This window comes from Euprymna scolopes, chromosome 1, assembly GCF_053919585.1.
Source record: "Euprymna scolopes isolate OS-2025 chromosome 1, ASM5391958v1, whole genome shotgun sequence".
Lineage (NCBI taxonomy): Eukaryota > Metazoa > Mollusca > Cephalopoda > Sepiida > Sepiolidae > Euprymna > Euprymna scolopes.
The window spans coordinates 11229874-11247334 of NC_136482.1; the positions used below are offsets into that span (position 1 = coordinate 11229874).

At 31.7% G+C, this 17461-nt stretch overlaps 1 protein-coding gene across 1 annotated transcript in view; it reads left to right on the top strand.

Moving 5' to 3' along the window:
• The window catches only part of LOC145278789 (short transient receptor potential channel 7-like), a 570160-nt gene that overhangs the window by 447165 nt on the left and 105534 nt on the right, over nt 1-17461 (top strand). The window contains exon 11 of the mRNA XM_080130690.1: nt 16368-16522. Coding sequence (XP_079986816.1) covers nt 16368-16522 — 155 coding nt within the window. The remainder of the gene's footprint in view (nt 1-16367; nt 16523-17461) is intronic.

Below are 17461 nucleotides of genomic sequence, written 5' to 3' on the forward strand. Positions count from 1 at the left end.
TTCCTCTTATTTCCCCTATTTCTTCTTTTTTCTCTTTTTAATCTTCTCTCTCCCCATTCTTATTCGCCTTCTCGTCTTTTCTTACTTTTTTTCTTTTTCCTCGTATTTTTCGTTTTATTTTTGTCTTCTTTTCTTGATTCCTCATTCATCTCTTTCTCCTCCCCCTTTGCTTCTTCTGTTCATTATCATCAATATTTCCCTTTTTCTTTTTACATTAAACCACACGATTCCTCGTTTTCGTTTAATTTCCCATTTTCCCATATTCACCATTCCATTCCGCCTCTTCCAAGTCTTACCTCAGATTCTTATTCACCATCCACCCACCTCTTTAATTATAAATTTATTAACAGCTAACTCTTGTGATTTTAATCTCTTTCCTATAATCATGCGCCTCAGAAAATTATCAAACAACATGAAAACAGCCACCTCTTTTACCTTCGCTTCCCGCTTATACTAAAAAAAACACATTGTTATTAATTACATATCATTTGTATTTTAAGAATCATATGAAAACGGGCATTACAGGGTTTAAAGAAAACAACACTACAGCTTTTTAAAAAAACTTTTATTGAAAAAATCAATTCATGAAACTTAGTCAATGTAGCTGCCTTCAGCCTCAGCCACCATCTCGATACGGTGCTGGAACTGGGAGCACGCAAGTGCCGGCGGGAGATCGGCGAATACTCGACGGATGGCGGCGATCAGGCTGGCTTTGGTGTTGTGTGAGGTCATGTTGGTGATGTTCTCGATGTATGACCAAACGAAATAGTCCAGCGGGTTCAGGTCGAGGAAGGAGAGGGGGTCAGTGAGAGAAGGGTACAAAGTCGTAGCACTCCTTCTGAAGCCAAGCCTATGTGCCTTTGCTTCCATATAATTGCATCAGGGGAGCACTACACTCTTCATCACATCCAAGCACACTTTGGTATTGACTTCCAAGCCGACTTCAAAGTTGTGAGGTGGCATGATGTGACCCTCACTTAAAACCGCACCAAAGACCATTACCTTGGCCGGAAACTTATTTGAGCTGTGCCTTCAAGCGTTGAATCATCCAGATTTGTATTTTGAGGGTGATGGCAATTGTCCTGTTATCATAACTTGAATCTGAAAAAGGCATGAGTTGTACAGCAGTGCATCTTCGATCTCGCTCAGTGAACATTGTATTGCTATCAGAGATTATAGAAGGTTCGTATCGCTCTTGAGATTTGTACATGGCCATCTAGTAGATGGTCTGCAACAAAAAATATAATCGATTTTCATTTAACAAAATGGAATAATGTCGTCTTTTCTATAGCAAAAATATTATTGATCCACCCTGTACATTTTAGATGATGTAAACGTTTTGCATTTAAGGAGTTGTTATTCTTTCGATTTTATGGATTGAGAAAAACTTGTGCCACCTCTTCCTTAAATACTCCTCCACTAATCTGAAAAACAACAAAATCCTACGCCTCACCTATAGAGGCCCCCCTCAGGCTGAAAATGTTTCGACTTTAATAGTTTCGAACTGCTAGAGTTCGGAATTCCTTCCCTGTTTTCCGCTTCCCTGAATATACAAACGTACATAAATTGAAATGTAATGCGAACATATTTTACAATTGTCATTCAAAAAAATTTTCTCTTTTCTTGAAAAACAATTGTTTACGAAGAAAAATATATATATATTTTAATTATTTGCAGCTAATGTTTTATTTCTAATAAGAATAATATTTTCTTAGTAAAATCTTGGCTTTAAAATTGAATTCACTTCTTTTTATTGAATGTTTTAAAAATGTGTAACTCTAAATACATGATGATCTTAACTTCCTTTTTAATCAACCTTTAATTATCGAGCATAAATTATTGAATGAGAAACTTGTTTAGAAATGATTAAAAATTTATTTATGGAACGTTATTTAATCATATATATATATATATATATATATATATATATATATATATATATATATATATATATGTATAATATATACATATATATATACATATATATGCATATATATATCTAAACACTAGATATTTATACATATATATATTATAGTCATAAACACACGCACATATCTCTCTCTCTCTCTCTCTCTCTCTATATATATATATATATATATATATATATATATATATATATATACAGGGTGTCTCAGAAGTTGCACACCATATACTGATCTTTGTGGAGTGGCTACTCCGCTCACCAGATCTGTCCCTCTTGGAAATTTTGTCTTCGGGAACATCTCAAATGTGTACTAGAATTGTCTATCTGTTGAGCTAATGAACAAGAAAATAGATATTATATTTATTTTTATAAAAATCTAGATGATGTGCGACTTTTGGGACATGGAAGGGTTGTCTCTTCCCATGTACATAAGAAGATATTCTAGATAAGTGAAAATGATATTAGGATGAGGTTAGAATCGAACCCTGTAGGCAAGTGTTAAAGATAATGGAAAATGGAATGTTAGAAATTAAGTCTATTGTTAATTCTATTAAAAATAGTTAAATATTGTTCATATCTGAAAAAGAGTCGATTGTCCATTCTTTATAAATCTGTATATTAAATACGTCAGTTAAAAGAATGGACAATGCAAATTAAAAAAGATGTTGCTTAAAAATATGTTAGAATTAGAATTGAGGATTCTTTTGTTTGCCAAAAGTGTGTTTGAACAAACATATGTAAAGCCACGTGAAAATCAGTCACGTTTGAAAATCATACTTCTGACTGAAATGAAACATGTAAAATAAAAATATTAAATTCCAGATATTTTCCTATAAATACAATGTTTGTAATGAAAGGTATTTAGTAATAATATCAGTTGTTTCTTCATAGCTAATACAGTTGCATGATTCGTATTTCGAATTTCATAGTCAAATGAATTCTCAAATTTACAGAAAAAGGCGAATGCGGATATTTTTACGGATAAACGTTCATTTAAATTTCTCCGATCCACGTGGCGAACAAAACTCACTTTTCTACGATCGTCAACCTTAGAATATATATATATATATATATATATATATATATATATATATATATATATATATATATATATTAGCGGATTATATTGCAAATAATTGAAATTGCTTTCTCAGCATACCAAAGAGAATTACCTTTAAAAAAGGTCCTTATCAAGAACTTCGAGTTCATAGAACACGTTATCCCGAGACTGCATACCTAGTAGTCGTTTTTATATTCAACAAATATTTTTTAATAAACCATTTTCATAAAGAACGGTCACATTTTGTACATTCTATTGATCTTCAATCACCTGTTTCAATCGTCTCATCATATTCCACATTATTCATTTAACAATCAATTCATTCCATGAACCTTTATCCTCGAAAGGTATTTGGCCCTCATAAGTATTAATTCATTAGTAAGAGTAATGCAGTTATTAATATCTGAAAGAGTCAAAATGAATACATAATGAGATAATGAATAAAGCATTAACATTGCAACATTGTTGAAAATAGACTGCACTTAACGACTGTATGTGGGATATCTTTTTTTCTGTTTTAGAGTGCATGCGGTTATTAAAAAGATAAAGAAAACGAAATATACCAGTCGAGCTTAATAGGATGTTTTCCTACCCATGCTCACAATTTTATGAAAGCACACTAAAAATAATTGTAGCTATTCTTGTTATTACGCTATTTTGTCAATATTTTCAAGATGATTGTTTATATAATTTTATTTATAAAAATACATATGTTTTGAGCCACGGTGACAGATATATTGGTTTCCGATTTTGTTGCTACAATGTACTTGAAATTTATATATATATATATATATATATATATATATATATATATATATATATAACTACTTCATTTACTCACACAAAATTAATATACGAAAGTATAAATTTATGCGTAAACTTTAAGTATTTACTTCAAAAGTGCTCAATACGTAGGTAGAGCTAGTTAGTAATTTATAAAATATATATGGCGATTTAGCTACGCTGAATATTCAGCGTTTCATCCAATCCAGGATTCGTCAGGCTTATGCGCGAATTCTGTGGTTGTATATCGTTTTTATGTGGTTCTCTTCTGTTGAGGATTTTAGTTAGCCAATCAGCTTTCTAGTATCCACCGCGCCCCTTCCGATCAGCCAGTTGGCATGTATTTTATCGAACAAAGGATCTGTTTTAGAACTACGTTAGTGGTTTAAGGCAGACATTTTCCTTTTATATATATATATATATATATATATATATATATATATATATATATATGCATATGTGTACATACATATATGCACATAATTGAAAAATTCTTTTAATTTGGCGATGGGTGCCAGGGATTCTGCAGAGGCATCAGATCTTGTGGGATTATTCATTCTATATACCCTCACAAGCATATTCCATACTACGGATATCGCCCTATATAGAGATGACGGACTAGCTATAATAAAAAAAAACTCCAACAAAGTCAAGGGAGAAAACTTTAAGAAAATCATACACAAGGAAATGAAAAAATTAGGCCTAAAAGCAGACGTATCAGCTAACATAAAAATAACAAACTTCCTGGACGTCACGTTAAACTTAGATAAAAAACACATATGAACCATACTTAAAAGATAACGCTACTCCAATTTACGTAAACCCTTCGTCCAATCACCCACCATCAATTATAAAATACATTCCTAACTCGATCGTAAGTAGACTCGGTAATAACTTAAGCGATGAAAATGCATTTAACAGGTCAACCAATATCTACGAAACAGCCCTAAAAAATAGTAGATACAAAAATATCGATATCAAATATAAGCAACAAAACACCAATAACTATAATAAAATTAAAAATAGAAGAAAAAGAACTATAATTTGGTATGCGGCCCCATACAATCAAATGTTAAAAACAAATCTTAGCAAGAAATTTCTAGATCTTATTGAAAAACACTTTCCCGCAACCAACATCTTACACAAAATCTTCAATAAAAATACCTTAAAGGTATCCTACAGTTGTTGCGAAAATTTAGAGATGCTAATTAAAGCACATAATAACAAAATACTAAATAAAAAAATGTAAACAACAACAAAATAAACAATAAAAAGTAGACACCATGAAAAAAATAAAACTAACACTAGCAGAAATAATAATAATAATAATAATAATAATAATAATAATAATAATAATAATAATAATAACAATAACAATAATAATAATAATAACAATCCAACTCCGGACAAGAACAACCATACCATAAATAAAAAATACTAATAACGAACAAGATAAATGCAATTGTAGATACCGCCCACTTTGCCTAGTTCAAAATAAATGTCTAACAAAAAGCGTAGTTTATCAGGCAACAATATTTGCGAAAGAAAACCCGAATAACAAGAAATATTACATAGGCATGACTTCCTTAGATTTCAAAACCCGATACTATGACCACAAAAGTACATTCAACAATAAAAAACACCGTATAAAAACAACACTAGCGAATAAATACTGGGAACTCAAAGAAAGTGGACATTCGCCGGTAAAATAAAACTTACTCTAGGATAGCGATACAAAATAGCTTTAAAACTAACAAAAACAATAGAAAATAAACAAATAAATAAATTAAATAAACATGAATATACATAAACGATCACACATATATGTATGTATATATATATATGTATATATATATGTGCATATATGTATGTACACATATGTATATTTATATATATATATATATATATATATATATGTATGTATAAAGGAAAATGTCTGCCTTAAACCACTAACGTAAAACAGATCCTTTGTTCGATAAAATGCATGCCAACCGGAAGGGGCGCGGTGGATACAATAAAGCTTATTGGCTAACTAAAATCCTCAACAGAAGAGGACCACATAAAAACGATAAACAACCACAGAATTCGCGCATAAGCCTGACGAATCCTGGAGTGGATGAAACGCCGAATATTCAGGGTAGCTTAATCGCCATGTATATTTTATAAATTACTATATATATATATATATATATATATATATATATATATATATATATATATATATATATATATATATATATATGTATATATATATGTATATATATATACATTTCGTGATATTGATCATCTTACAATTTATACCTTTAATTACGTTTAACAATTCTTGACAAACGCTATCTCATAGCTCAAAATCATTCATTTAATTATATCTATCAATAAATCTAATCTGCCCTTTCCTCCTCAGAAGAAACAGCAACTATCAATCCATTAAAAGAAAAAAAAGGCATGATTTCAAAATCCGAAAATTTGAAGTAAATTTTATCTTTTATTGCGCTATTTTTAATTTTCAAGTAAAATCATTCAAATTTAATCTCCGTATTAATAAATTCTATTAATTTTTAGAGATACTAGTAGAATACATCTGTGCAGGAGCTTCTAGAAGCACTTATCCTGCCTTGACAGAGTTCAAAATAGACTTTGTAGCCGACTAAGGAATGCCCTTTTCTCTTCCCTGCAACCTCTTTCTCACAAAGAGACGTTGCAAACCTGTCTATGCTTTATTGTTATTCTCATGTTAAGTGCTCGTCTGAGCTCTAGTATATGGTCCCCCCTCGCAAAACTTTCACGAGAAACACTCTTCTAACTGAAAACACTATCAATAATTTTCCCCACTCTTTATCTGTGCCTAAACCTAAACGTAGATTCCATGAACAAAGCTTCTTTCTTAGAACTGCACACCTGTGCAACTCTCTTCTTTTTGTCCTACTTTCCGGCTGACTATAATCATCTTCAAGTTCAATGTAAACAAGTTCTTGATGAGGCGTTCCCCTTCAGTACTCCAATTTACAAAATTTCCACTACTAACAATTACTACGACATTGTCCCATTGATCATTGTATGCATATTAACCCCTATCCTCGAATGACCTATGGGCCTATATAATTGGTGATCCGTTGTAAAAAAAAATTTACTCAAACCTAGTTATATTAAACGATTTTTATTATATTTATAAATAATATATTTATCTAGTTTTATTGTTGTTTTATTATATAATATATATTTATTAATTTATTTGTATTATAAATTGATTATATTATTTTTTAATTTCATAAAATCATTTAAGATATTTTAATATAAATTAATTATTTGTGAGTTTCATTTATCAATAATCTAAGTTAAAGTATAATATTCAAATCTATATATATAAAAATGTAAAGTTGGTTCGTTCTAAACAAATAAAACCATGTTTATACGTTACCAATTTATTTGAAATTTTCAGACAACCCATTTTTAGAGTCGAGGTATGTTTTTATGTTATTAAAATAAATTTACCTAATTAAAATTAAAATATTAAATAAAATAAATATATTTATTTAATCGTTTCTGCGAATCTGTTCTGTTGATAAAACTGAACTTCCGGTTCGATTCATTTCACAGCCACGAATTGACGAAAGGTTTCATTTTCTGTTAACTCGATAAGTAAAAAAAACAAAAAAAACATTTCATTTGTTTATCTTCCAATTTTTTTAATTTACACATCTTTTCTTTATTATATAAGGCAAAAAAAAAGTTTGTTGCTTGCTTTTGAGTTTTTTTTGTTTTTCTATATAAGATTACTCATGCAGAGAGTGATCCGTGCTGAAATAATGTTATTATTTAAAAAGTCATTCTTAACATGGGGAGGTAAGGATGTTTTGTACCTATTCTGTACTATAACCTTACAATTGAATAAATAAAAAAAAAACATATCGTAAAACGTTATTTAAACGTGGAAATATCATTTAAAAAATAGCGCGGATCGCTCTCTGCATTAGCACCATTTTTATTTATTGCGGATTATTATTCTCATCTTTATTAGTTGTTGTTTCACGAATTTTCGGCCAACTATTCCTCTGGCCTTCATGAAAAGAAGTCCTTTTATAAATGTTCAGTAACTTTTTCCTTTTATTATTCTTAAAGAGTAAAACTTTTCTTATTCATGAAAGGAGTTAAGCCTACGTAAATAAATAAATGTTTGTACACGTGACAAATTATCATTAAATGGTTTAGTTACTTTTTTTAAAAAATGTTTGTAAAAGTGCGAAAGGTGACGTTGTTGTACAACCATTACTCCGATGCTTAATTTCTATACTTATAGGTTTTTGGAATTTTTTTTCACTGGATTATTATTGATTGGACACTAATTAAACAGATTATTAAAAAATAATGTAAAAAAGAAATCATTATTTCGACATTTGAAAGTGGTGCTCACTTTTTAGTTACAACGTTCTGATAAATCAGTCACCAATTTTGTAAGCAATAAAAACGCGGTATATCAAAACCATAGAAAGTAAAAATAATGAGTCTCTACCGCATTTGTAAGTCAGAAATATATTTGTTTCTCAAAGAAAAAAAATAGAGAGAACAGGACTTTTTTTTATTGTTTTCATGAAAATAAAGTTTCGAGATTTTTAATTATTTTTTTTTTTACTTATTTAGTCAGTTTGTGGTTTTTTTTTAAAATTGTTTTTGTGAAAGGTGGGTTTTTTTTCAAAACTTTTGTTTTGTTTCTTTTTAATTTTTTTAAAGTATTATAAATTTCACTAACATGCTGGAGAAATGTTTAATAATTTGGTATTTTTTTTAGATTAGGTCCACCTCCACAATTTTCCTTTCAATGACGACATTTATAGGTTTCCGAGTATGCTGAACACGTAAATTGCATTGAAATTTTGCGGAAATAAATAGTTGTATTATGCATTGTATTCTTCGGCGGCCATCTTTTTACGTGCACACGCGCCATAAACAAATACACACACGTAAAAAAGATGGCCGCCAAAGATTACAATGCATAATACAACTTTTTATATCTTAATAACTACTTATTTCTGCAAAATTTCGATGCGATTTTCGTATTCAGCATAGTCGAAAACCATTTCAAGTCGTCATTTAAAAGAAAATTGAGGAGGTGGATCTAATCTAAAAATTTACCAATAATTTTTAATCCCGTACGCCTCCCGATACATTGCTTCGTCAACATGCGACCATTTTATATCTCCCGAAGAAACTTCCGTATTTAGAAAAAAAAAAAATAAATAAAAAGTGACCGATTTACCAGAACGTGGTAACTAAAAAGTGAGTACCCTTTTCAAATGTTGAAATGATTTTTTTTTTCAATTTTTTTTCATAATCTGGTTAGTGTTCAATCAATAATAATCCAGTGAAAAAATTTCAAAAAACCTATCAGTATAGAAACTCCACCACGTAAGTAAATAAATAAAAAATGTTACGTGCGCATGCGTTAGCCTTGACTAGGGGGGTACTAAGGGAACGACCATTAAATAATTCTGCGGGTCGCCATGGAACTCAACGCCTAAGGAGTATCAAAATAGTTTTCATGATCTGAAGAAATTTTTTTTCCGAAAAGTGGGTGATCACTTTTCCATCTAAATTTAACTGAAAATGAGCACCCACTTTCTGGCCACCTGAGGAAGGGGCATTTATTTTCGTGTTTATTGGCTTAAAGGTTTTTTGGACAAGGCAGTTTGGTACGCGAATGCATATTTAACAGTTTTCGTTTATGCTCACGCATAGCATTAACAAAGGCTACGTCTGTGAAATGGAAAATAGTCCCAGAGTTCAAGGGTTAATACCATGCAAAAGAAATCAAACAAAAAGACTTTTTAGCCAAGAAACACACAGAAAGAAAAAAAATAGCATCCATTTTTTTCTATCGAATTCATTTGCTGTTTTTATTGAAAATTATTTTCCCCCGGATTTTTTATATAATTTTCCATTAAGGGCTGTGCGTCTCACGTTCGTAAATAACAAAAAAATTTTTGTAGATTTTGGTGTGCTAAAAACGAATCTGCAAACCGTTTCCATCGCAAAAAAATAGTTTTTATGATATGAAGAAATTACTTTTTCGAAAAAGTGGCGATCACTTTTCCATGTAAATTTAACTTAAAATGAGCACCCACTTTCTAGCCACCTGAGAGAGGGGGGATTTTTTCCCATGTTTATTGGCTGAACAGCTTTCTTTATGCTTACGCATAGCGTAAACGAAGGCTACGGCTGTTAAATGGAAAATAGTCCCAGAGTGCAGGGGTTATTACCATGCAAAAGAAATCAAACAAAAAACTTTTTAGCCAAGAAACAGAAAAATGCCCCTCTCTCAGGTGGCCAGAAAGTGGGTGCTCATTCTAAGTTAAATTTACATTGAAAAGTGATCACACACTTTTCGAAAAAGTAATTTCATGAATGTCATGAAAACTTTTTTTTTGCTACGTAAACGGTTTGCAGATTCGTTTTTAGCACACCGAAATCTACAATAAAATATTTCGTTATATATGAACGTGAAAAGGGCCTTAAAGTAAAATAATACCGGATTTTTTTGAGCAGATTTGCCGTTTAGTTGTACAAATATCCTCAAACCAGGTAATCACTAAAAGGGATTTTTGAAAGTCGTAACCTGTACCGAGCAAAAGTTTAAAACCACCGATTATATGCCAGCCTACACCATGGTAACATATATTGAGTGAGTTCCTAACAGTATTTTTAGTTTAAACTCATTTTCCCAAAATTTCCCCAAACTTAACGTGTTCGATACAGTCTGCCGCCATTTGTATTTTTCAGATATATCGATAAACATTGAATGTTTTTTAACTGATTATACATTACATAAAAACACTAAAATCTTATCCAGTTAGGTAGAACACTTACTTTTCTTCCTTTGATAACATTTATTTGTTATATATTTATTTTTTGACAACTTCTTTGTATCTGTGTTTAGTAATATAAACCATTTTCATTTAATGTAACGTTTAGTCGGCTCGAAAAACAGTGTTTATTGGTGTATTTGAAAGCTACAAATGGCGGTGGACACTGTTGAATACTTTAAGTTAGAGAAAGTGAGTTAAAACTAAAAAAAACTATACAAAATACTGTCAGAAACCTATCCATTATGCCAGCCTATGTCATGGTAACATATGTTCGGTGAGTTTCAGACACTGTTTTGTATAGTTTTTAGTTTTCAACTTACTTTCCCAAACTTAACGTATTCAACAGAATTCGCGACCATTTCTGTTTTTTGAGCCAATTAAACATTTTACATTACATAAAAACACTAAACAATTATCCAATTAGGTAGAAACGTAAATTACCTTACCTTTGCTTTCATTTATTTGTTTTTGGACGACTTTTTCGAATCTGTGTATAGTAACCCCCCTCCCCCCACCATCAACCAAATATTAATTACTAAATCACATTTTTTAAAACAACAAAAAAAAAGCATTTAGCGTTTCAACATTTTCGCTACGTTCGGCTTCATCCACTGATTGTTGGTCAAGTTCAAAACATGAATGATTGACAGAAACTCTCGAGGATTCCGATCAAATTCTGCAAGAGTACCATTTTTTTCAGTTTCGCCTTCTTTTTCACTTTTTGCAGTGGATTACTGTACTTATATAAGAAACATGCATTTTCTCTTTTAATAAATTTTTCCATTACACCAAATTGAGCCACTGCAACGCGTGGCAGGGTACAGCTAGTTAACTATAATTTTGTATGTCTCTTAGTTAGTCTTACAAAAATTATATTTCATCTACTCCATATTTATTGAATTCAAATATATCCCATTTTTTATTATTTTTAATTGTATCTTAATATATTTAAATTGTATCAATTACATCGGACGGAATTTTGAACGTAGCTTTTTATTTAATCTATAGCATCCAGTCGTTCTGTCGGCTGTTACATATACGAAGTGCTGTGATCGTCAAGTTTCTCTTGGCCGTATAAACGAAACGTCATTTTCGTTTTAAAATAAATATGAAGCACTTTTTATGAGTTCAATATAGATTTGTTTATTTACACATCAAAATAAAAGTGACATTAACATCGGAGCGCGATGGATATTAGTGGAGTAAGGTTGGGTTTCTCAGAAGTTGTGTCGACCTGGGTCAGAGTTCCCGTGTCGATTGACCTGATTACCTTATTTTCGCCAGCTTTTTGTATTGTTCTTTTGCTGGTTTTGGTCTAACCCATTCTAATATCGGTTAGCTTTCCTGTCCGATTGACGTAATATTGACGCATTCCAGATCACCTTATTCCTGGGATTATCTCATTGTGTAGTGGCGATTTCCAGGACACCTTCTCCGTAACACTATTACAGGTCACCGCATTCCTGAGATTGACTCATTGTGTTCTGGCGATTCCCAGGACCCCTCTCTGTAACAAGTCATGTCCAAGTGGAAGTCTTAAGTAATTCTCAGTTTTACTCTTAGCTTCGCCCACATTCAGGATTGAATCTTTAATCTTCAGAAAGTATATCTTAGAACCAAATTTTAATATTGTATTCGTGGCGCCACCTGTTCTTGCGATTCGAAGTACATACAGATTTCCTAGTTCGCAGAAATAAATACATATGAATCAAGTCGGCGTTGCATGTGAAAATAACACTCAAGATGAGAACAGTAAATTAAAAAAAATCCAAATAATAATCACCATATAGTATGAATCAGTTAATTATGTTTTTGGTGTCATTTTCACCGATATTTTTCTAGTCAGAATTCTTTCTAGATAGACATCGAGTATTTACGGCAATAACTGCGTGATGTTTGTGGAATGAACTGAATTAAAACGCAAAACATTCAGATCGTTATTGCATGTCGTTACCTACTTGACCAGCGTCACCTCTCCTTGATCTCTGTCACCTCCCTAATAATTTAAATTAGCCATCCAAATTAGCAATCCTCCTCTTAATTTACGTAGATTAAAAAAAAACTATTTTCGTTTGATCAGCGGGTGGAGAGTTCACTTCTTATATGTCATGTTATTAAATCGAAATCATGAAGCTGAATAATATTTAAATAAATATAGAAGAAAATTTTCATAGATGTTATTACCTTCTAATCTTGGCTGTAAACTTTAAGGAAATAGAGGAAACCCAGTATAAACTTGTACGTCAGCTGGTATAATATTTAAAACGGCATTATCTTAGCGCAGCAAATTTATATTAATTTTTTATTGTAATACGCCACACTTATATAAAATCTTAATTTGATTCCAAAGTAATCCAGTTTCAATGTTGAATATCATTTTTTCCAGCTTACATCTCATAAATACTACTTAATGTTTTTTGGAGGGGAACAACGTGTGAGTGCTCATTTTAGGTAAAATTATTATAGAAAAGTGATCCCCTATTTTATTTAAACTAACATTTCTTCAAAAAGTCCCAGGGTCCAGGAGTTCATACCATGCAAACGGTAAATTTGCGACGGGTTTTGATTATCAGAATTGGTGTAAGAAGAAAAAATCGGTTTGTGTCAAAAAAGGAAAATATTTTTTTTTTATCATAAAAATAATTATTTGTCCAATCATGAGAAAGTGAAAGGAGGGCTGGGGTCATTTTTTTTGGCTCGTTTGGCTCTTTTTGGTGTTTTTTAGTAAATGCACGTGCGGTTATCTTGCTTGCCAAACTGTAGTGATTACGTTGGATACTGAATGTCTTCAAATATGAATAACTACTCGTTTTCGCAAGAAATAAATGCGATATTCGTTCTCGGCATCCCCCAAAAGCTTTAAAAGTCGACAATTCAAAGGTGAATGCCGAGGGGTCGGTAAACTAAAAAATACCGATTTATGGTAATAATTATACCATAGCGATGTATGTGATATCATATATGGTAAAAAAAGTTATAGTTTATACTAAATCTATATAATTATAAAACTCAAATGACCTTATGCCGGGTATTGTAACCTAAGATTTGGTTTACGACTTCCGGTTCCGTATACGTACATAAACATAAACCCATAACAGCGTAAACAAATAAACATGAATCGCTACTTTTGCAGAATTTGATCTTCGCACTAAAATATTATTTAGAAATTATTATTTAACATGGGAAGGGTGGGATGTTATGTAACTATTCTATATTACAACTATATTGTCGCAATTTTCTTACAAATAAATCAACTTTAACCCGTTGACAACGTATTGTTTTACTGTGTACGTTTTCAGCGTCCCAATTGTTTTTTTTTCGCGTTCAAATTATCCAAATAAACAATTGTAAATACTTTCTGCATTTTTTTACATCGTTCATTTCCATATTACGTTTAAGTTATTTTAACGCAATTTTCTTACAAATAAATCTACATTAACCCGTTGACAACCATAAGAGCATTTTACAACGCAGTGCTTTACTGTGTACGGTTTCAGCGTCCCAGTTGTTTTTTTTTTCGCGTTTAAATTAAAAGATATATCAAAATTTGAATTTAAATTTAAGTATTATGGTATCTGTTCAATGCACATTTACCTATAAGTATGGCAAACCACTTATAATTCAATGGCTGTATATTTTTATATCAAAAATAAACAATTATAAACAGAACGATGAATTATATCGGCGTAAAACTACTAAATACAATGAAAAAATGGATAACTCAACAATAACAAACAAAAAAAGTTACTAAAAATTAAGAATAAGCGAAAAAAAATGAATTCAGCTTAGAAGAATATTTCGAAATGAAAACAAATCTATTACAGAAAATATTTAATAACGTGCTCAAAGAATTAAACTATCAGTTATTCCACTTGGTTTTCTGGTTTGAAAATTAAAAGGTTTCAGATTTACGATAACAATAAGTAAATTTAAGTTAAATCAAATATAATTTAAAATGAAAATAAACTAAATAATTTAATTTCAAATTATATTTTTAAATAGTACAGTATTAACGAGGCTATTATGTCGAATGAGTAATATCATCAAGCTAATTATTTAAAATGATTTAATTTAATGTGATATGCTAATAACCATAACTCAGTCGATGTATATGTGATGTGAAGAATGCTATATATATAGAAGTTACACATAAAAATGAATGTCTCCTTTGACAGAAGGATCTGCCCGGCCTTTTGGCCGGGATCAAAAATTAAACAAGTAGTCTCTCAGCTAGCTGAGTGTGTGTTCCATCCCTCCCCGATTAGGAAGCCTCCAAGATCCCCATCCCCTCTTACCTGCAATTTTTGTTTTCACCCCTCCCTCTAAATTTTACCCATCTTGGAGAAAAAGAAATACAAACTAACCTCCATCCCTTACCCACAAAAATTTTCTTTTCTCCATTCACCCCCATCTAGAGGGCATACCCACCTAGAGACTGACCCGCAGTAGCGAGGTTCCTTTTACAAACCTAGTGGAACGGGCCGTCTATCAACTAGACGGGGTTGGGAGGGTCCTACTAATCACCTTTTGTTTTTTCTTCCCCCGCCCTCGATACAAATGAATTATTGTACCATTTTATTGTTATCTTTTTTGTTTTTACACGTCAATAAAAAATGTTTTAAAAATTGGGAGTTACTAGGACGTCCCCCAATATGAAAGGGTGAATGCGGTATTATGGTGAAAGAAGATACTAGCTGGGAGAAACTTTTGAATTTGTTTAGTTCTGGAGTGACAAGGATGACCAACGACCCCCAAAATCCCCCATTTTGAGTTGGCCATGTGCCTAAGTTTTTTGTTCATCGTTAATTTTGACTGTATTTTTTTAACATGAATAAAAGATTTAATATCTCAAAGTGTAGTATCTGTTCCGACAGATGCTGCAAGCAAAGACTAGCTATGACTAGCAAAGACCATATGTGGGGGTAACCCCACATATCTGAACTTGGTCAAAGTAGGGATCACCCTACGACCACAGTTACTATCCAGCTCCCATTTCCCACCTCTCGGGAGCAGGATCCCCCTTTCCCTCCCCCCTCCCTCTCTCTCCACATTAAAAAACTGCCTTGTGCCTAATTTGCTCAGTGGGGAAGCAAATAAATACTGTCTCCTTTGACAGAAGTATCCTATCATAGAGCGTTAATATTTCTTGACCAGGTGAGGTGTACACACACTATATACACTTCCTATTTCTTTGTTCATAGGGAGTTGTACACACAGTCAAACACACACACGAATGCTAATACTTTATATATTTAGATAATCAAAGAATTTTAAACATCAAGTGTATTGCTGATTTTAGAGGCGATAACAAGTTTATTTATGATAATTTTATCAGCACGAGTGTATAATATATATGATCTTATTATTGTGTATGCGTGTGTGTATAATTTATTTATTAGTGGGTATATATATATATATATATATATATATATATATATATATATATATATATAATCGCTTCATCGCTGTTTGTGTGTGTATATATATATATATATATATATATATATAAAATCTCTTCATCAGCACATGTGCATATGTGCGTTCATGCACACACACACACACACATATATATACATATATATATATACATATATATATATATATGTTTACACTGTTTTAGACATATGTGAGTATGTTCATGCAGTCAATGTTTTCTGAATATATAATTAAATTGAATTCTGTCGCTTTCTTCCTATATTTTCACGCACTTTACTTTTTTTTTCACTGTTCTTTTTTTCAGGATATCTTAAAATTTGCAGTGATTATATGCGTCGTTATTCTTGCCTTCATGGTCGGCCTCTATAATTTATACTGGTACTATAGCATCCGTTCCAAGGTGGAAATTCAGGCAGGCGGGCACGGAATCAACACATCCGCTGAAAGATATTTCAAAGAGTAAGTAACAAATATTTACTTTCGTTTTGTCTGTTTTGCGACGTATTATTTTTTATAGAAATCACATCCAGACAAGTCATGAAGCCACTTTATATAAGCTGCTTACAAAAACGAAAGATGCTTAGTCATGAAATGACCAATTCTATAGGTAGAGAGAAACAGCCAGAAGAAATAGAGTTTCACAATAATGCGGTTGTTGAAAAGAAGTTACTAGTATAGGAAGCTCTATTACAATGTCGTATCGAAACATCGAATTACGTGTGAAAACTATGCCGACGAGCCAAAAAAGCTGGAACAAAGAAGTAGGGCTTATATACGACAATTCTGAAGAACACAGGCCATAATACTATTTATAGAAGAGACTGAGACTAACAATAGCTCTAGACAACACATGAAGCTACTTTATGTAAGGAGCTAACAAAATCGAAAGATGATTAGCTCAAAGAAAAGAGATGCCTATTGGTCTTAGATAGTTCCACAAGCGGTTCTTGGATAAGAGAATTGTCTTACAATAAGGTATCAAAAAGCAAATTGATGGAGGCCACTAGAACAACGGGTCAAACGAGCTAGAATTAATAAAGAATATATCAGACAATTCTAAAGAACCCATGGTATAATAACATTTATAGAAGAGACTGATAATAGAACATCATGTCCGTTGTTGAATTGTTGCTGAGAAGAAGAAAGAGTGAGCCAAGTAAAATTACAGATACATTACTGCATCTTATCAAGAAGAGTCAAAGATTCACCATCTCAAATATGATAATAACACTTAATACATGGTTTGATAGTATATTTATAGGTATCTGGACGTGTTCAGTGCAATAGCTGAAAAAGCTCCAACCAGAACTTGCCCCCATACTTACGAAACTGTTTAAACGTTGCCTTAAGGGGAAGTGCTTTCCAACACCCTGGAAAACCTCATCAGTATGCCCTGTA